General features: G+C 39.0%; 3 protein-coding genes across 5 annotated transcripts; all 3 read right to left on the bottom strand.

Annotated features, from left to right (window-relative positions):
- Window positions 1–268: 268 nt before the first annotated feature.
- LOC145909280 (laccase-like) lies at window positions 269–6,798 on the bottom strand. 2 transcript variants are annotated; one of them, XM_082996642.1, is made up of 15 exons: window positions 6,671–6,798; window positions 6,168–6,352; window positions 5,875–5,976; window positions 5,566–5,697; window positions 5,151–5,353; window positions 4,844–4,975; window positions 4,444–4,654; window positions 3,710–3,963; window positions 3,466–3,562; window positions 3,133–3,244; window positions 2,611–2,759; window positions 2,148–2,253; window positions 1,819–1,919; window positions 1,658–1,746; window positions 269–1,135 (listed from the first exon to the last, which is right to left on the bottom strand). In XM_082996642.1, exons 1-15 carry the CDS (start codon window positions 6,768–6,770, stop codon window positions 1,093–1,095), a joined length of 2,016 nt encoding a protein of 671 aa, XP_082852768.1. In that variant the 5' UTR covers window positions 6,771–6,798; the 3' UTR covers window positions 269–1,092. The 2 variants fall into 2 exon arrangements, with proteins under 2 accessions (XP_082852768.1, XP_082852767.1); XM_082996641.1 differs by having other exon boundaries at window positions 1,658–1,919.
- A 1,512-nt stretch (window positions 6,799–8,310) lies between these two features.
- On the bottom strand, window positions 8,311–14,604 carry LOC145908662 (multicopper oxidase mco-like). Of its 2 annotated transcripts, none has more exons than XM_082995981.1 (14): window positions 14,417–14,604; window positions 13,876–14,063; window positions 13,261–13,362; window positions 12,671–12,802; window positions 12,003–12,205; window positions 11,624–11,761; window positions 11,221–11,431; window positions 10,633–10,892; window positions 10,345–10,441; window positions 10,015–10,126; window positions 9,516–9,667; window positions 9,284–9,389; window positions 8,923–9,172; window positions 8,311–8,577 (listed from the first exon to the last, which is right to left on the bottom strand). In XM_082995981.1, the coding sequence occupies exons 1-14, from the start codon at window positions 14,508–14,510 to the stop codon at window positions 8,523–8,525; spliced, it is 2,100 nt and encodes a 699-aa protein (XP_082852107.1). In that variant the 5' UTR covers window positions 14,511–14,604; the 3' UTR covers window positions 8,311–8,522. The 2 variants fall into 2 exon arrangements, with proteins under 2 accessions (XP_082852107.1, XP_082852108.1); XM_082995982.1 differs by having other exon boundaries at window positions 9,032–9,172.
- A 351-nt stretch (window positions 14,605–14,955) lies between these two features.
- On the bottom strand, window positions 14,956–20,183 carry LOC145908654 (multicopper oxidase mco-like). Its single transcript, XM_082995973.1, has 14 exons — window positions 20,044–20,183; window positions 19,603–19,790; window positions 19,232–19,336; window positions 19,018–19,149; window positions 18,496–18,698; window positions 18,137–18,277; window positions 17,549–17,759; window positions 17,135–17,391; window positions 16,874–16,970; window positions 16,589–16,703; window positions 16,366–16,517; window positions 15,974–16,079; window positions 15,599–15,776; window positions 14,956–15,194 (listed from the first exon to the last, which is right to left on the bottom strand). Exons 1-14 carry the CDS (start codon window positions 20,147–20,149, stop codon window positions 15,140–15,142), a joined length of 2,046 nt encoding a protein of 681 aa, XP_082852099.1. The 5' UTR covers window positions 20,150–20,183; the 3' UTR covers window positions 14,956–15,139.
- Window positions 20,184–20,308: the final 125 nt, after the last annotated feature.

Raw genomic sequence — 20,308 nt, 5'->3', positions numbered from 1 at the left:
GTGGAAAATTTAAACAGACAGACGACTTGGGATTAATTATCCTATTCGTTACTGAGTCTCTGTCAGCCATGGAGACTATGCAGGCGATTCAAAGAAATCAAACTCTCATTGATCCCAGTCTACAAACAAGATTTTAGAACGTTCTCTTCTGTCGCTGACAGTTTGAAATGTATTACAGTAAGTCAACGCTTGCTCACGTGTTTGAAATTGCCGTCCGAATACTTTATTGCAACAGACGCGGTGTATAATGTCACAGTTGATTGGCTCAAATGAAGAAGATCATTTATAACAGTGGGCTACAAAAGTGCAAACACCGATGTAATGAATGAGGTCAAAAGCGTTTATAATCGAAAAATTCAGATACCACTTGGGTGCAGCTCATTCTCAAACTGAACTGATGATGGACGCAGCAGTGTTCGAAACGTTTGCACATAATGTATAGCAGCATATTAGCTTTGGTTTTCTTGTTTAAAAAAGGAAATCACATTTATGGAATTTTCTTTCCAATGTTATTAAATGCCACAGTTGTCAATATATTTCAAATTTTTTTTGTATATTAAACTTATAAAGGCAGCTCAAACTTATCTTAAATGAGATATTGCACACTTAAATTGTTGTCTGTTAATTCGGAAGTTAAGCGTTAAGTCTTTTAACCACAAGATTATCTTAGTCACGAAGCAGGATCGCTTTTTCCAACTGGTATACGGGACAAAAATTACCTAGCATTTAAATATCGTATGTCTCATAACCACAGGATAATAAATGTTGTTGTAAATGTAATGTCATGCAGTCGAAAATCGTTAACAACGCAATATGCCTCTTAACATTGATGTTGTAGATTTTGTCTTTTCAATTTATTTGTGTTTAATTCTTTTTTCTGTTTGTATCTTTATGACCTATCCCGAAAATGTTGATACAAACAACTTGGTTCTATCGAAAAAAACAGTTTTGCGATATGTACACTAAGATATAAAAACAGAAATAACTTAAAAACACTCAACACGATATTAATCTAATGATAAAAAAACAATTCGCTAAAAGCACCGAACAGTGTTGTCATGGGTTGCTTTGTTTACAGGTGATGTCACGAGATCAATAGCTTGACCCTCCAACCAAACAAAGCAGAATTGTTGATCTGAAATTGCATTTATTATTTACTTCGTAACATTCTCTTCCACCAAACAAACACTAGACAACCGTCTTGGCGCGCAAGGGAATACATTAATTCTGCAACTGTTTCCCCAACGTATTTTGTGTCTGTTTCTACGTAAGGTCAAACTCACGAGCGCACCAACAGGGGCAATACGAGTCTATAGCAACCCCATGGATATCAAAAGAGGGTTCATGAACACCACTCTATACTTTGAAACAAAGGGATTTTCTCATGGAAGACTGGATTCCCCCTTATAGTTTCAATATATTTCTTCTCTCAGGAGGCGACCTTCATCAACACACAGCGATCAAACCACTTATTACTTTTCAAGTAAAGTCAATACTTCCCTTCTGTTAAATGACTGCATGGCTGACATTAAAAGTTGTACATTTTTTAAGTCGCGTGGATGGCGAGGGAAGGGAAACGTACAGAACTACTATATTTTCAAAATAGCCTGTCCGTATGTCTTTTTAACAGCCTAATAACTAACTAATTTTAACTTACATCGTTGGAAGTATGACTACAGCTGATGACGTCGTTGACTGACCAGCTACAGTCGTACTCGTCGTTGTTGTTGTTGCTGCGCTTGTTGTAGTCGTGGTTGTTGCTGCGCTTGTTGTAGTCGTGGTTGTTGTTGTTGCTGCGCTTGTTGTAGTCGTGGTTGTTGTGTCACATGTTGGCACTTGGTTAAAAGGAAACACGTCACACTGGCCACATTGACCAGGATAAGCGTTGCCTGACATGGTGTTGGCTGTGAGATCAGCACCTGGAAGCAAAAAAGATTCCTGCTTTTTTAAGAAATATTTTTCGCCCTGTGGGCATTATCAGTTCCTTTATAGTGTATGATTTCTTTGTCTGTTTTTCCAAACCTTGAAGATAGAACTCTATGTTGAAATTGTCCTTGCATTCCGTTGAATCGCCAAGGATCACATTTTACTACTGTTAACCGAGATGTTCTTTACTTAGCTGGCATGATGAGCTTTTACTGCTGTACCTTGTGCTACGATGTCTATGGTCATCATCATTCCGGAGTCTTCATGGTTAAGGAGATGACAGTGTATGACCACCTCGTCTTCGAACTTGTGGGTCATAAATCTGGTCTGTGGAATTTCGTAAGAATATCGTTAATGCTTCGGGAAATGAATGAAACTGATTTTATTTGAAAATGGTTATTTTTCGAATTTTTTTGTTGAGTATATTTTTAAATCCAGATATGCAATATTGGGTTCATTTTCATGTATCCTGAGCCTTTACGGGTGCTTTTGTGAAAATTGTGACTCCCAAAGACACAGTAAGTATGTTCATTTTTCACACCAGGAATATAAGTCCGGGATGCCTCGATTAAAATTACGACAATCAACGACGCCACCTTACGGACATTAAAGGAGACGAAAATTAATGAAAAGAAATGTACACTTAAATGATTCACTTGTTCCAAGTGTTAGCAAACCGCTTACCGTAATGTTAGACAGCGGAGGTACAATGATGACGTCATGAAACCAACCAGCTTGTGAGTAGCCCAAAGTTCCCTGGCCACCTGCGGCCCATCTTTGGTCGTGGCCAAGATATTGCAGTGGATTGTTGGGCGTGTTAACATTGGTGTTTTCTATGGGCAATAATATGAAACAGCTTTACAAATACATGAGATACACGTTAGCAACACAGGTAAGGAAACTACAGCAAATCTTGGAGTGAAACGTCGCTTAAAAATATGGTTAAGCTAATGCCGGAAGAGCAGATATTAGGCATAACTTGATGCCGGACGACCAAAATAGAAATATAATAAATTAACGTTCAGCGTGTTCTTTATTCGGAGTAGCTACAGAGAAAGATAGCGTTAGACGACAAGCAATTCAAATTGTTCCCTTACTGTTTGAAGGGTAACAAAATACCTCGATACATTTTTGGTACCGAAATTCGTACAACAAATTTCGTAACCAATTGTTTGTTATAACAACAGAACAATATTATCGGTTTACCATTGTACGAAGAAGATTGATAAAAACAGCGTTCATTTTGCTGGTTGAAAAGTACGAAATTTCCTCTTTCACTGACAGAATAAGGTCCGGTGTACGCGTTGTAACTGATGACCTGGAAAAGCCTTTATTAATATAAAACGCTCGAGTTATAAGAGGGATGTATACAAGACCACTATTTCGATCTATATAAGGTCGTATCAGTTAGTTAAATTTTGATGGCAATACGACCATTTTACCTGTCAAACACACAGTGGATGCTTATTTTTTTTTAAAAAAACATAAATTGCAGAATAAGGTAAAATGCAAAACTGCGATGCGGTGTTTACTGGGCACCTGGAAATGGTTGATGTGCATGTGAATGGGATGTCCGGCAGTCGGATCTGTATTAACGAAATAAAGCTGTTGTACTCTACCGGACTCCATTTTAAACCTGCAAAAGCATGAAAACATATCAACTATTTTTTCTTCGGAAGTTACAGTTTGTTTAAATTACATTCATAAATTTCCCACTAACTTAAAACCAAACGGCAATGGCAATTTCACCGTAAAAGCTGTAAAACGCACTAAATTTGCTTACCTGTAGTCAGTCTGTGCGGAAAATTGTTCCCGATTAAGTCTGGTGCCATCACTTGCCTCGATAACAAAGTGACCGTGAACTTCATCGTCCGTCAAAGATCGAAAATCATTTACGTATGAGGGTCTCGCGGGCAACTCGTTTCCAATCGTCGTTGTAGTTGCATCTCCACTTACTGTAAGCGTCAGAAGACGGGCATTGTAGTGTTCCACATTTCCCATGGATTGCTCGTCAGCTTGGTTTGGTGTTGACCGCAACTATGAGCAATGAGAAACACCCCTTTCACAAAGTGGAAGTCTTTGCTTGGCCGTTTGGTCAGCAAAATCGTCTGAAAGTCACACCAGCTGCACTGATGAGACCTTTCAGGTCGAAACAGTGGCCACCTGTTTGCAGCTTACACAATTCATATTCCACTTTGCTTATCATACACCTTTCTATATTTTATACGAAAGTCTTTAGGTCTAACGCTTCAACTTATCTAGGTGTAATGCAGGAAGAATCAATAAGAGACGCTTGAAACAAGTTTCAGTTACTAAGGTTTTTCAGTCAAAAGACACACAACCAACCAATTCAATGGTTTTTGTGGACTGTCAGTGCGTATATGTAAATGTATACTTTAAGTGAGCTGCAGACTGTGTCACTGTCTCGAGCTATTAGGTCTCGTGATGTTCTTGAAGCTAAACGGCCATGCGTGGACGATCTTGCTTATATTGTAAATGTAAACTTCAAGCCCTCACGTGATAAGTTCCGGCTGTGTTGCAAACCACCAACCAATCAGCTTTCGAGGAGGCAACTAAGAAAGTTTTTCCGTTTAGGCCGAGTTCACGACCTTGGTCGAAGTAGAGACCGTCCAGCGATATTTGCTTCACCGTGCATGCGGTAGTGGGCTGGTCGGCGTTGTCAGTGATATGAAGCTCCAGTACAGCTCCACCTCCAGCGTTTACCATTCTAAAGTATAATGATTGCAAAGTAATTGCACATGTTAAGAAAATTGTGACTGTTTGCATTGCTGTGTACGATTTTTCCTGGAGCTAAATTTAAAATAATATACTTTACGTATAATTATAATGAGTAAAGACCGTATGTATATGACAAACGAATCCATGTTACCGTTTCTTTTAAAAATCAATTAGGTACCTGAAACGTCTAATCTCCCCTGTTGGCATTGAAAGTACTGGCCAGAGTTGTCCATTCGTTGTAAAGTGATTCACGTTTTGTGCCAGCCACTGTTCCAAGTTTCCTCCTGCGGTTACCGCGTACTGAGTGTGGCTGTTGAAAAAATGATGTGAAAAATAAACACCCAACGATGTTAACAAAGCTCTGTGAATCATGCTGTCAAACGACAAAACAAAACGTTTTCAAGTCAAACATTGATTCTTTGCATTAGAAATAGGTCTTTTGTTAGCGGTGACAGACGATAAATATACTCGCAACACGCTTATACCGGAACATGTCGTTGTCCTCAATATCATTCTGTACAGTTGCAAATGCGCGGGGTCCCCTTTGACTGTACTGGAGAACGGGTTGAAAGAGCAATCGGACTTCTCGGCCACAGTTGTTGGGACAAGAGACTGCTTGCAAATAAGCTGGTGTGGTGGTGTCGGCAGGGTCTTCCACTATAATCATGCCCGCCATGCCGCTATGAACCTTCGTAATTTTAATGTTAGTTCGTGACGTTTTTTGCATGAGTAAGTGGTTTTTCGTTCGTAATTATCCTTGAATTTTTTGGGATAAACAATTTGAAAAACACACAACCGTTGTATTTTGATGTCAACTTTTTGTTCTATGTAAACCAAAAAAAATTCTATTTTATACGTTTACGTTTCTAAATGTTAACGTGTATTCAATATATATGGTACCTGGAAAAGAGTAGATCCATGAAGATGGGGATGGTACCAATAAGTCCCAGGTGGGTTGTCGGCTTCTACCTGGTATTGATAGGAGTGCGATTGTTCCGGTTCAACATGCACGAACACGTTGTCTTGTGGATTCTGTAACATATGCCTTTAATGGAAGCTAATCTGATAGCAGATGCGCATTGTTTGATCGAATGGAATTGTCTTTCCTATAACGGAAACTATACCCAAAAGTTAACTGTAGTTCCTTCTTTTCTTTTATACTGCAGCGGCAAAACGTTTATGGAATTGGATTTGCAAAGTTTTGCTTACCTCGCTGGATATATGAAGTCCGTGTGTGTGGAGATTGGTGCTATTCGGGTACCGTTGCTGGTTAAATGCTTGCACCTTGTGTGGAAGCTGAAGATTGTTCGTCTACAACAATTAAAAAGTATTCAAAAATTCGTAACAAACAATTGAAAGCTAGTTTCCAAATTCTTTTTCCTAATTTTGAACTGCTTGTATTAAAGGCATTCTGTAAAAATAATGGTGTACACGCCCAAAAAAATAATTCGGGATTGGAGACGCGAGAGGGAGCAAGAGGGCACATATGACGTAGCACTTACCACTTGAATGTTCACGGTATCGCCTGGTCGCATTAGAAGCACTGGACCACCAAGCTGACCGTTCCACGCACGTCTGTGTAGGGTCAACCATTCAATCGTTATATCAGCCATGTCCGCAGTCAGGGTATAATTCAATTGTCCGTTGGTAGATTGTTGGACAGCAGGGAACACAAATGCTGCGCCACCTGTACATTTGTAGAAAGCGACTGACCACCATATTTTATTTGTTTATGGATGCAAAAAACTCCGTCGGATGTATGTACTTGTATTCGTTTTACCGTTCTCTAGTTCAAAGTGGCGAGGCACTATCATATATAGTCAAATATCATGCTAAAAAAGCAGGACAAATATGAGAAAGTTGTGGTCACGGCAATGCAATGTTGCTATACTGTGTCAGATACTAATGCAAAAAGTTGACCAATATTATTCAGATGATCCAGATGTTCAGAGCGCGTTGTCAAAACAACTACAAGTGGTCGACTGAGCATTTAAATACTATTTACCTGTGAAGGCACATGGGACTGCATGTGAACAATCCTGCTGGCAAGTTCCATCCTTTGTTGTCAGGATCAGAAGGACCAAACCAACTACCTCTGGCCTCATTTTAACGTTGGTTAACGCCTACTATACTGTTGATATATATGCTTAAGTCTGTTACTTGCCATTGATAACATTCTTTTTCTTAATAAATACTAAACCATTTTGAAAATGACATTGAAAACCGTATTTTCGATTTGCTCTATTTGTCATTTGTAACTTAGGACAATTGCAAAATAACAAAACGCATCATAATCACTCCAGGCAAGATATTTTCGTTGGTTGTTCGTGTTCACCTTTGCCACACTGAAAGTGTGAACGTATCTACAACCAGTAGCCATAGTTCAATTGTTCGCTCCGTGATGGAGAAGCTTTTAAAACAAATTTGGCGAAGATGTACAATGGTCTCTCTTTCTTAAGCCTTTGTCACCATATGAATAGACCTGGCGCGCGATGAATACTGAACACCAGTCTTAACAACACATACCTTCACGACACAGTTTGACACTGCTGTTTTTATCATTATTTTTACAGGTATTGTTTATCAAAACGAACATATGCAAGTGTGCATATTGCCCATTTTTAAACCTCCAATTTCATACAATTTCAAATACCGTTTTGTTTGTTTTTATTTGTATCAGTTTGTCAATCAGGCTAGTTTCGACTACTGGGTCTCACAAGTGCAGCTGATGACGCATGGTCGTAACGCTTAACTATAGCCAGGCGAATATATTTTGCAATTTGTCGCACTTTGCAGTAAACTGATAGGTCGAAACAGTGCGTAGCATACTGTCTGCCGCTAACTGATTATTATAGCTTATTTGCTTCTATTTGATTGACATTGTTGTGACAATAACCGCATAAACCATTTGCACTTCCGGTAAATAACAATTCCCTCTGTTGATTGTCGCGTTATTTGCACCACTTGTTCCACTTACGCTCTGACGTGTGTCTCCTACAATTGGATTAAAGATACTGATGACGCCTCGCATATACCTGTCACATGTACTGAACTCGTTGCAACACAACACTACGGTTACATTTCACATTCGACGACAATTCATTAGTTTAACTGTGCCGAAGGTCGCTCGAAACCCCATACCCCAGCGACGCTTCGTTGCGCCGTGTGAGGCTAAAAGAAAAAGAGTCGCCCGATATAGAGTTGGTCCTGTGACCAAGTGATTTATTACTCAGAACGGGTGTACGTTTACGTTACGGTTGCCATGACACACCGGCTTGAAAGGTACGATTTTCTCTGTCAGGTGTTGCTGTCATATGACTGCATTGAGACAAGGTAATCTGTAAAACTATGATGCCACCATTCGTTTTCTGCTTGTCTCTCTGATTCACATTGGTGTCTGTTCTCGAACGTGGCAAAAATATATAGCACATACATATTTGTCTGTACATAAACAATATGATCCCGGTCCACAATCACGATTTCAGAACGTTCTCTTCTGTCGCTCACAGTTTGAAATGTGTTACAGTAAGTCAACGCATGCTCACGTTATTGAGATTGCCGTCCGAATACTTTATTGGAACAGACGCGATGTATAATGACACATTTGATTGGCTCAAATGAAGAAGATCATTTAGAACAGTGGGCTACAAAAGTGCGAACACCGATGTAATGATTGAGGTCAAAAGCGTTTATGAAAATATGTCTAGGGCTTTACGATAAAAACAAATCATGCACACAAAAAATATTAACATTTAAAAATATACTGAACTTTAAATTGTGGGCACACACAATGTAAATATCAAGCAATGCAAGCGTGATCACTGCTTCCGGCGAGGTCTTCATGTTGTTAGTGTGACTTACACCAGAAGACTACTAGTAAGTGCAGTGATAGCAGCAACAATAAACGTCCACCTGTAAGCAAGCATAAACTGTTACATGATTGATGCTGTTAATACACATTTTTTGACCACACTGGGATTCGAACCTCGGATACCCTGGTCACGAACCAGGACAGTTTTTTTTGGTATACGAGTCGGACGCTTGTGCAATGCTGCCAATAGCCCGCTTCAAACAGCAGCGCCGCCATGGTAACCTGAGCTCTGACGCGTTTGGCGTCGGTGACGTCGCTATTAGCTTTTTTCATGCACATACCATCCCATGCTTTGGAATCAAACACACGGTTTTCGTTGATAATCGAAGCGGAAGCAATCGGTTGATTACCATGCTGTCTTGAACCTACCATGCTTCTCAACCTACTTGTACGCGCAATAAGATGCTGCAGCTCTACTTGTGGTCAATATCCTACTGGTGGTTGTACTGCCACCATTTTGGTTATTAGCTCCCACTGCAATAGAGTTGCCGTTACCTCCTTTAGGAATGGAAACAGTCGGGGCGACAGAACTTGTTGCTCCACAGTTGACCACTTGGTTGAAGGGAAAAGGGTCGCATTTAAGGCATTGACCCGGATAGCCATTCCCCGCTTTTTCGTATACAGTGATGTTGCTTCCTGCAATATACAAGCTCTATATGTCAATCGTGTTTGAATGCAGTATGCTTTGAAAAAGTTTTCGATGTATTTCGGTTAAATTCTGCAAGGCTTTAGTTCGTTATTGTTTACCTGGTTGAGTGATTGCAAATCCATACATCATGCCCTTATCCTCGTGCTTCAGAATATGGCAGTGGACTATTCCAGTGCCCGTATACTTATGAGCCATGAAGCGGATCTTAAACAACAAATGTGCTCAACTTGTTACTTATCGCCGGAAAGTTTAGCCTATAAAGTTTGTACGCAATACGTTAAATTGATATGCCGTTTAAAAGCTATATAAATGTTTGTCGAACCAAAATACCGTTATGTTGGCCATTGGTGGAACGTGAATGGTGTCTCGGAATACTCCGGGTCTTGAGTAACCCATAGTTCCTGGGAGGGTGTAGTTTAACCAGCGATTTTCGTGACCGAGAAAATTCAGCGCGGATTGAGGAAATGTTACTTGTGTGCTCGCTTCAAATCAAAATAAACCTTTTTAGTCAAATAAAACTCTTGGAATAAGTATCGAAATCGCCAAACAGTCTTATGGGCAACGAAGAATTGCTATTTAATTTTTTCGATTCTATTTAATTGATACTGATGATGCCTAATTGTAGGCGGAATATATGTTATATATGGGCTTGTTCCTTTATAACCCTTCTAAGAGACTGTAGTAATTAAGATTTTTCTCCAATAAAGGATATGCATATTTCAGCTGAAGCCTTTTTGCTGCCAAACGTTAAATGTATATAAATGCTGTTAAAAAATTCAGCCTATAAAACCTAGGTCTACTTTTTATATGCCGAAAATAAATGCATTACCTGTGTACCCAGGAGGCTGGTAATAACAGCGCTTTCCTGTCTGATCAAACAAGACTATCTTTCCATTATTATGATTAGCTACTGGACCGGTGTACTTGTTGAAGCTGATTACCTGTCGACATAATTCAAAGTTCCAATTGAAGGTGTTCATGTAAACGATTAGTCCCTGTTTTTCTTGTTTGATGAAAATTACAGTGTTTCCAAAAATATTTTTACGCCTTTACCCCCTAACAATTCCGATTGGTATTTGTCGGTGCAAGACTGCAACATTTGTATACACTGTAAGTCCTCTGTAACCTCGTTTCAAAAGGCATTAGTTTCAAACCGTACCTGAAAATGATTGATGTGGATGTGAATTGGATGATACGCCTTTTGATTGGTGTTAATGATGTACCACTCTTGTACACTGTTCACGTCTACCTTGAACCTGCACAAATGGACATTTGGCCGTTGTGTAATGCGGAGCCTTGCAAAACGAGGTTTACGCCAACGTCATATAGACATCAACGATTGCCTTTCTTGTATAAAGAGGATATGAAATACGCACATTTTGTACAGGATGTAACAGCTATCTAATATCATGTGGCAACTACAAGAATACTTCCCACGTGCTTTCACCTTGGATGACCTTTGCCTTGAAACTTAAGTCGGTTCATCGTGCTTTTAGGGTCTATTTCAATGACATGTCTTCCCTGCACTTGGTCCTGTGTGTAACCCTGAAAGTCACGAACGAACCAGGGACGTTGAGGAAGGCTTGTTTGCAATATTGTGGTCGGCGTGGGATTTCCGGTTACGTTGAGGTAGAAAAGGGTGTCGTTCAGTCTTTCAGCGTTCGCCAACGAGTCTCCGGTTACTCCTGGTGTTTCTATTGACCTTACCTGGATCGACAGGTAAGCCAATCATTAGGCTTTATATCTTGACATTACATTTTCGATAAAAAACAAATCATTGTATTATGGTGTACTTTAGCTTAAACCGAAACGGCTTATCTGGGCCACTGAACAAATAGTTTCAATTACAAATTACAGCACCGAAACTTGTCAACCTATAGGCTGCCACATTAGCATGAATGAAATATTTTACCGATGCTATTTAAAGTTGGTTGGATTTTAGTATTTATATGGATGTCATGCAGCGTTAAACATTCAGTCCCACTGATGTAGATGTGTCAGCGTGAACGCATGCAAAAACCTAATAACTTATTACTTGGTACATTCCCGGCTTATCACAAACGACGAGCCAATCAATTCTGGTGGCTGGCATTAGAAAGGATCTGCCTCTCGGAGGTTTCACAGCCTTATCGAGATACACTCCATCTACAGCAATTTCAAGAAATTGGCATTCCCCGTTCAGTGGATATCCTTTTGCATCAGTTATCGCCAGTTCCAGAACAGATGAGCCACCTGCGTTCACCATTCTGCAAATAAAACCACATTTTATTCACTTAAAACTTTTTTTAAGTTACTGTTCAAGCAAGTCGGACGCTGCTAATACATCAGCAACAAAGCGTGCTTGTATTTTGCAAGCAACGTATCCAGATTATCACATTCGACAGATATGTTTTTAATCGAAAGATCTTTTTATTTAACCTAAAAACCTAAGTTACTACCTGAATCTTTTGGTTACACCAGTACTGAAATCCAGTGTAGGCCACAGTTCACCATTAACACTGAAATGATAAGGTCCGGTGAGTGAGTTCCGCAACCAGTCACCCAACGTATATGTTTTTACTTTAAACCTTTCCGTCCTGCAAAATTAAAATAAAACATTGCTAAATTTACCAACGCAGCAGTTCCGAACTTGTTGGAATTTGCATTGGAAGCTACCATATATATATATATATATATTCATAATGCTTCAATGATGTTATTTTGCTATTAACATTCGAGATAAATGCTCAGTGTTGCACACGGTGTTACTCAAACAAAAATAATCATAGTAGTTAGTTGCAAAATTACCTATATATGGTAAAATTAGGAATGAATTACCTAAAATAAGGATCGTCCTGAATTTCCCTTTGTACCTTCACAAACCCCTTCCCGTCCGGGCTCCAGTACGTAAACGTGGGTTGAAATAAGAGTGGGATGTCATGCTTACAGTTATTTGGACACGAAACGGCTTGAATATGGGCAGGTGTGGAAGCATTAACTGGGTCTTCCACAATAATTATGCCGGCCATACTACTCTGAACCTGTAATATGTAAGCGCTTACTTGGATGTAACTCATTCTCAAACTGAACTGATGATGGACGCAGCAGTGTTCGAAACGTTTGCACATAATGTATAGCAGCATATTAGCTTTGACTTTCTTGTTTAAAAAAGCAAATCACATTTATGGAAATTTTTTTCCAATGTTATTAAATGCCACAGTTTTCAATATATTTCAAATTTTTTTTGTATGTTAAACTTATAAAGGCAGCTCAAACTTATCTTAAAATAAGATGGTAATATTGCACACTTTAATCGTTTTTGCTAACTGGTATACGGGTCAAAAGTATTAGCTAGGGCAAATAGTTTACTTTACTGACCCCTTGTGGTGCATTCTAGACAAAACTTATTTCGTCAGATGTCGCTCGCTGCGTATTGTAAACCACACGTCTTCTCGGCGAATAAACGACTCTTTGTATGCGATGCGAAACCCATTCAATACACAAACCTGAAAGAAAGTCGATCCGTGAAGGTGGGGGTGATACCAGTAAGTACCAGGTGGGTTTTCACTGTCGACATCAAAAATGTAATCTTGAGACATACCCGGACCAACACTAGTAAACACATGGTCCCCGGGGGCCTGAAAACAAAACAGGTTACAATAGGTAAGTTGCTTTTCTAATATTCATTGGGCTGTAAGGAGAAAATCTAATGGTTTCAGAATTGTATTGATTGCAGCGTTATTGTCTTGCGGTGATTTGCATTATTTTGGGCGTTGTATGCAAGTCACTCTTGTATAGTTAAATGAAGATGTACCGTTTCCGATAGTCTGTTGAAGGCTAATGAATCACTAAGAAAAATGTACATACAACCGGAAGCCCCGGTAAAGTAAGTTTCCTGGCCTACAATGCATCAGGCAACAGGTAGATACGTATCCAAATTCGACGTTACTGCATATGGCAATAAACACAGTTACAGGCATTTTGCTTCCTTGAAATGGTAAAATGTAAAGCGTTTTCTCACAATAAAGAAAATTATCGAAGAAAAATAAATAATGGAGCATGAAAATTCATGATCAAAATTATAAAAGTCACGTACATTGGGGCTGACATGTAAACCATGAGTATGTAGATTTGTGCTGTTTGGGTGGCGTTGTTCGTTCATAATTCCGGCAGGTTGGTTTAGGGACAAGTTGTTTTTCTGTACAAGTAAACGAAGGTACATCACAAGTATGCATAATTAGAAGCTTTGCATAAGCCGTAATATCGGTTGCTGTTTGGGGTTGAAACGAGTGCATCCAGCCCCTTTCCTATTACAAGTAAAATATTCTATGATCAATGAGATCTTTTTTGGGATATTTTAACATATTTTATTTTTCCTTGCCAAGAGCCTGAAGTTATAAATTAAGGATAGCATATTGTTTCCTAAATTATTAAACTAAATCTTTATCAGGAACACCAGCTTCGAAACACGAGCCCATTCCTCTCTTAGTCTAAACGCTTCCTTAGTCTAAATGCTCGCCTTAATCAACGGATGTTTCGTTGGCAAGCAACGATGCCTAACGAAACTAGAATGTTTCGAAACTTAGAAATATAAAATGAAACGTTATTAGTCATTTCTGCCTGAAAGTATTGTTTTAAACCTCATTGGAGGTTGAGATAAAGTCACTTCGTGACCTGGGTAATGCAAAAGAGTGCGTACACATTAGCTCACCAAGGTGACTTTTATTCTGTCGCCTTGCTTTACACGCCAAGTAGGGCCGGGGAGTTGACCGTTGTAAGTTCTTCTCCAGTATGTGAACCATTCCAGCTGGAGCTTGGTGACGTCAACGGTAAGGTTAATCTGCACTTCTCCGTTAACAGAAACGTACTCGAATGGTATGGGAACCTTTGCCTTTGTTCCTATGATAAACACAACTGTTATCCATAGTCCTGTTACTTCAGGATTATTCATATAGTTGAATGCGTTTTCTCGTGGAGGCTGTTTGAAATAGGGTAATTCGTAACATGGATACATTTTAGGAATTTAAAGCAACAGTTTTGATACTAAGGTCTTGTGTGGAGGGTAATGAAAAGTGTGTTATACTATCACTTTTAATACGTTATGTGTGCACACCTTTGTGACAAACATACAAACAAAGGATGATAGGAAGTTTCTGACAAACCTAAAATCTTACATTATGATAATTTACCAGATTACATAAGAGCATTACAATATAAATGTCCTGTGCCCAAATCTTTGTGCAGAAACTTACCTTTTAATTTGCATGGGTTTGTCATGGAACACTGAGCATCTGATTTCCATATGCAAACTGTCAACCCCAGGAAAATTACACTGTACTTGAACATGTTGCTGTACACAATTCACTAAGCAGACTACGCAAAATTTACAACCTAAACCGTCACTAATAAAGGCTATGAGGCCATCCTACAAAACGTGTGGTTATTTGTAAACACGAGCTCGATGCTTATGGCCGTAAGTTCCTCTATGCTCGCGCATTTGATTGATGGTGAATACTTCCATCGAAGCCTGATGTAACGTTGCTACCGCGTGCCCTGACGCGCGAAGGGTATTTCCGTTTACGCCGCATATCAACAATTAGGCCATTGTTCATCTCACGCTGTACTTTGCAGATTGCATACTGTACTTTTGTGATTTACATAATTTAGGCCTTGTACACTTCCACCTGTTAATAATTTAGTTGATCATTTAATTAAATAACGCACAAAATCTCAAATCCATGTATCATGCGTACACATATGAGTAAATAAATTTGTTTATTTGTGTGGAGTAAAGTACAACAATATATGAACATAATGATCCTTTGTTACGAAAGATGATGATCTATTGTCAAAAAATATTGCAGCAATATTGGTGTATATAAAATGAAGCCATATGTACAGAATATATTTGGCAGTAATAGAAAATGAAATTGCAACTCTGAAGCTGATGGAGTATATTTCAAATGCAAGTTGTTTTAATTTAGAGCCCAAGCACAGAAGACCGTCACCATGCCAATGAAGAGACTCCATCTAAAATAAAAAAAAATCAGCATTAGGTTAATATCATTATTATTTTGATGAACTTTTTTTAACTTGTATAAATAAATTGTTACTAACACTGCCAGGCATGTTTTCTTGCTGAATACTGCTCTTCTGGCAAACTTTATTTTATTGTCGTTTCGGCTGTTATGCAACAGCCTTCACCAGGAGGTTTTTCTATTGTAGCGTTTTTTCTTTGTTTATGTGCCACAACATTGTCCAAATTGCACGCACTTATTGGCCAAAATATCCGCAACAAAAAATGTGTCAAGCACATTTTATCAAACAAAAAACAAACTTCGCCATAAAACGCACACGATTTTCTCATAAGCGCAAGTAAATGTTCTTATTTCAAAAGAGTTTTCAAGAGAAGTATATTTAAAACCTAAACCTACTTCATGGAAACCGGGAATCTCGTAACCCCGCTGGTCGTTGACATTTTTGGAGTTGTACCCCCAGTGGGGGGTGGGTTTGTACAGTCTGTAACAACTTCGTTGAACGGGTATGGGTCGCATTTAAGGCACTGGCCCGGATAGCCGTTTCCGACTTTCTCATAAACAGTCAAGTTGCTCCCTGCCAAATCGTCAAGGCATTATTAAGTTATCACAGAAGAAAGCTTATCCTTCTTACATAACTTTAAACTGTAGTCGTGGTAGCATTTTATCATGCAGAAACAGGATTTTATTTGGTGCAAAAAAGTGAAAGCTATGAATTTGCCGGATAACACCATGTCCATTTTTAATGCAAAGTAAAAACGAGTAAGTTTTAACCTGGCTCAGTGATCTCAAACGCATACATCATCCCCTTGTCTTCGTGCTTCAAAATGTGACAGTGAATAACCACAGTGCCCGTGTACTTGTGAGCAGCAAAGCGTATCTGATATAAGACAAAATTCGACAGTTTATATACGAAGTTGGAAGATCGTGTTTTAGTTTGTGGTTTGAATTACGATTGCTGTGGACATTAAGATAATAAAAACGTCAACGCGAATCTTACGAAGCCAAATATAAAGTTATAAGAAATGATTTGACGTCCAAGCATGGTCGTAATCAAATGCATGGAAACGTTTTTGTTGCTTTTGGAATTAAAATCGTTTCCATAGCTCTTAATGCCATGAAAAATTGTGCTGCTGATGAGGAATGTGTAATATTGGATATATTACCGTAATATTAGACATGGGTGGGATGTGTATAGTGTCGTGAAACACGCCAGGTCTGTGGTAGGCGACGATCCCCGGAATTGTTCGGTTCAACCATTTCTTTTCGTGGCCCAAAAACTCCAGCGCTTTGCTCGGAAAAGGAGCGGCCGCATCAGCTGTTTGAATGTATTTCGAATAACAATGAGCACCAGTCAAGAAGAAATTTGTTTGCAGATGCACCACTCACGGTTATAATCAGGGGGTTGGTAATAACACCGTTCCCCGGTTTGATCGAGAAAGACCAACTTGTCTTCATGAGTTCTTACCGAAACCGGACCTGTATATTTGTTGTAGCTGATCACCTAAAAGTATAATAGTAGGCGTCAATCAAGTTAATAATCCTTATATCAAAACACCCAGAAACTGGCATGCTTTTTGAAAAGTTTTTCCATGAGCATAATACCAAAAAAACGAAAAAAAAAATTTATTTTAAATAAACCGGAATCATTTGCGGTACTATAAACACGCTTACCTGAAAATGGTTGACGTGTATATGTATTGGATGCGATGCATCGCTGTTCGAGTTGGTGAAATACCATTCTTGTATCGTACCCACCTCCACTTTGAACCTGCACATAACGCAAAGTTACCAATAACAATTTGGAAATTTGAAACAATGCTTGCACGAGGAATTTCATCAAGCGCATCAGTAAACAAAGGTGTAAAAGATATCCATGTTGGAAATCACAGCACAAACATTAAGCAGATCAAAATATTCTTTTTCATGTATCACCTTCGATATTTTTCACCCCTGTACTTAATCCTGTTCAATGTGGTTCTTCGATCAACTTCAACAACATGACGGCCTTTTACTTGGTCCTGCCTGTAACCTCGTAGGTCGTCCACAAACCATGGGCGTTCAGGAAGATTGGTTGGCAGTACTGTATTTGTCTCTGGGCCAGTCACATTAAGATACAGTAAAGTGTTGTTATATCTCTCAGCATTCCCCAGTGCATCTCCCACGGTCAGAGGAGCGGCAGATGATCGCACCTACAAGGAAGCGTGATTATTTTAGTTCCAAATATGACAGGAAACCATTGACTTTCGATTGAACATAGAGTTGTACGACTGATGAGATTTTTGCAAACATGTTCTTAGCATGCACTCTTGCCCAATTAATATAGTTTAATTTCGAATTCAAACGCACCTCGTATATTCCCGGCTTATCACACACCACTAGCCAATCAATTCTAGTTGCCGACACCATGAAGGATTTGCCTTGAATCGGTTTAAATGCTTTGTCAAGATAGACGCCATCTACTGCTATTTCCAAGTATTGGCATCCGCCGTCAAGTGGTTTTCCGTTCTCTCCAGTGATCGTTAACTCCAATACAACATTTCCCCCGGCATTAACCATTCTAAAAACCATGAAATCGTAAAGTCACCACCAAGCAAAAGTGGATTTTTTTGGTAATTTTATGGCGTTTTCGCTTAATCTTCACGTCAGGAGTACAAACGATGACCTAACTTCAACTACTTCGGGATTTTTGATCAAATATTATAAATAATAACATGACAGTGTTGTACTTATAAGCACTGACATATTACTTTGAGGCTCATTTTGTCAGAAATCTTGTGCTCGTTTCAACGACCTCAATTCCAAAGCCCCATCCCAGCAATAAGATTTGTTAGGACGTTACACCCAAGTCTTAAAGCCAGTTAACTGCCTCGTGCCCGTTAAAAGGTGAAAATGTGCAGTTTATGTTACAGCAGTGAGTTTTTCAAAGGGGTTCACCTGAATCTCTTAGTAACGCCTGTGGTAAGATCGTGAGTAGGAAACAACTCTCCATTCACAAAGACATAGTAAGGACCTGTGTGTTCGCTTCCAAGCCAATCAGCCAATGTTTTACCTCCTGGAATAGGAAACCTCTCTGTTCTGTAATGCAGCAACGAAATTGTTGAACGATAATTTTCAACCGGCCTTGTAAATGTTTGGCAATCACCATGATTGTGATTTAACAAATTTATTGTAAATATTTATATTTTCTAATACAGATCCACTGACAAAAATTCTTGTTTTGAGAATTCCAATCGAATTGCCAAGATATTTTCCACAATCACTTAAAATGCGCTATAAATGGTTTCTTTACCGACCTGAAGTATTCGTCATCTTTGATTTCATTCTGCAGATTGATAAAGCCCTTGTTGTCAGGACTCCAATAGAGTAGGATCGCTTGGAAGACAAGGTGGACTTCATGTTCACAGTTATTAGGGCATGACACATCTTGAATGTGCTGAGGTGTAGCATCGCTAACTGGATCTTCGATGATAATCATACCGGCCATACCACTTTGTACCTATCAGTCAGTGCTCTTATCAACATTCATGTTATATATAACTGTCATTACACACACTCAACCATTTTTACTGGGTAGTTTCATTATTGTTTGGAATTCGAAACATATTTACCTGGCAATATAGGGCATATTTTTATTATTTATTATGTTTGTTTTGCCGCATCGGAAATCAAAGGTTTTCAAGTGGAAATGATTGCAGAATTCACACCACTGGAGGGCGCTATTGATTCATAGGGCGTTATGAAAATATGCTAATGTAGCCAATGATTGTTTACATAAATCTATGGCAAAATTTTTGTCAAATTTAAAACCCCAATACCTGAAGAAACGTTGAACCGTGTACGTGGGGATGATACCAATAAGTACCGGCTGGATTTTCGCTGTCAACATTGAAAACGAAATCGTAAGATTCGCCTGGGTGCACTCTAGTAAACACATCGTCTCCGGGAGCCTGCGAAAAGATGCCTTTAAGGTTAAACCAATAAGGTTCGCTATATTTGACTCGTCTTTGTTGCTTATTTTGCTATTTTTACCTTACTGCTGATGTGGAGGCCATGTGTGTGGATGTTGGTAACATTCGGATTGTGCATTGCATTCAGTTGCACAAAAGGCGGCTGAATAGGAGACAAGTTGTTTTGCTGTGAAAGTAAACAATCGTTACTCATTAGGCAAGAGCTGGATGCATCAAGGAAAAAATGGCTCGTTTACTCAAAATAAAAACCTTCGTTTTTTTGACAAATTTCGTTCGTCAAGCAAGAAATTAAGTAGTGTTATTTCAGTGTGTCCTTTTCTGCATCAATTTCAATCCTTTTTTAATTCTCTGGGTACAGCATAGCACATATATTCTCTTGACTATACCCATTTTACATCATTGCCAAGTTAAGTGTTAAAGTTCCCCTCTTACCAAATGAACTTTAATCGTATCCCCTTGTTTAACCCTCCATGTTGGACCCGGGAACTTTCCATTGTAAAGTCTTCGCCAGTAGGTGAACCATTCGAACTGAAGCTTTTCGACGTCAACGGTGAGATCTACTTGGACTTCGCCGTTGCTTGAAACAAATTCGTAGGGAAATGGAAGTTTCACATTTCCGCCTAAATTGCGACGAATCTTGTTGAGAAACTTTTCAATAGGAATACGTAATAAACTGTTTGTAAAAAATATTTCAGTACAAAAAGTCATTTGTTCTATGTTTTAGTTTGATTTTTTTTCGTTTGTTCGACGTTTAAGATTGGGCATTGCATTGATTTAAGCATAAATTTTTGAATTTTAATATGTTTAAATATTTTGATACTGTGGACTAGCTCGTAAAACTTAAACTTTTCGAACGTTCCACGTCAACCTCACCTCGAAACAGACACGGATTTGTGTTTGAGCAATAAATTCTATGATCTTCAAGTTGCCCTCGAACCCCGACGAACAGAAACAACGCAACGACGGCACACAAATGCATTGTTATCACCTACCGTTGAATGCCCTACACTCCAAGCGAATGAAATGTATCCAATACGCTCTGGTGTTGTCACCAAATTGCAACCACCAATGCTTGCGGTGTTGCCGAGGAGGAACAAATGTTTATTCGTGAAATGTAATCGTGATTAAGGGCGAGGAT

The sequence above is a fragment of the Ascidia mentula genome, chromosome 7, assembly GCF_947561715.1.
Source record: "Ascidia mentula chromosome 7, kaAscMent1.1, whole genome shotgun sequence".
Lineage (NCBI taxonomy): Eukaryota > Metazoa > Chordata > Ascidiacea > Phlebobranchia > Ascidiidae > Ascidia > Ascidia mentula.
The sequence above is the reverse complement of the archived record's forward strand: the minus strand, read 5'-3'. Positions and strand labels throughout refer to the sequence as shown.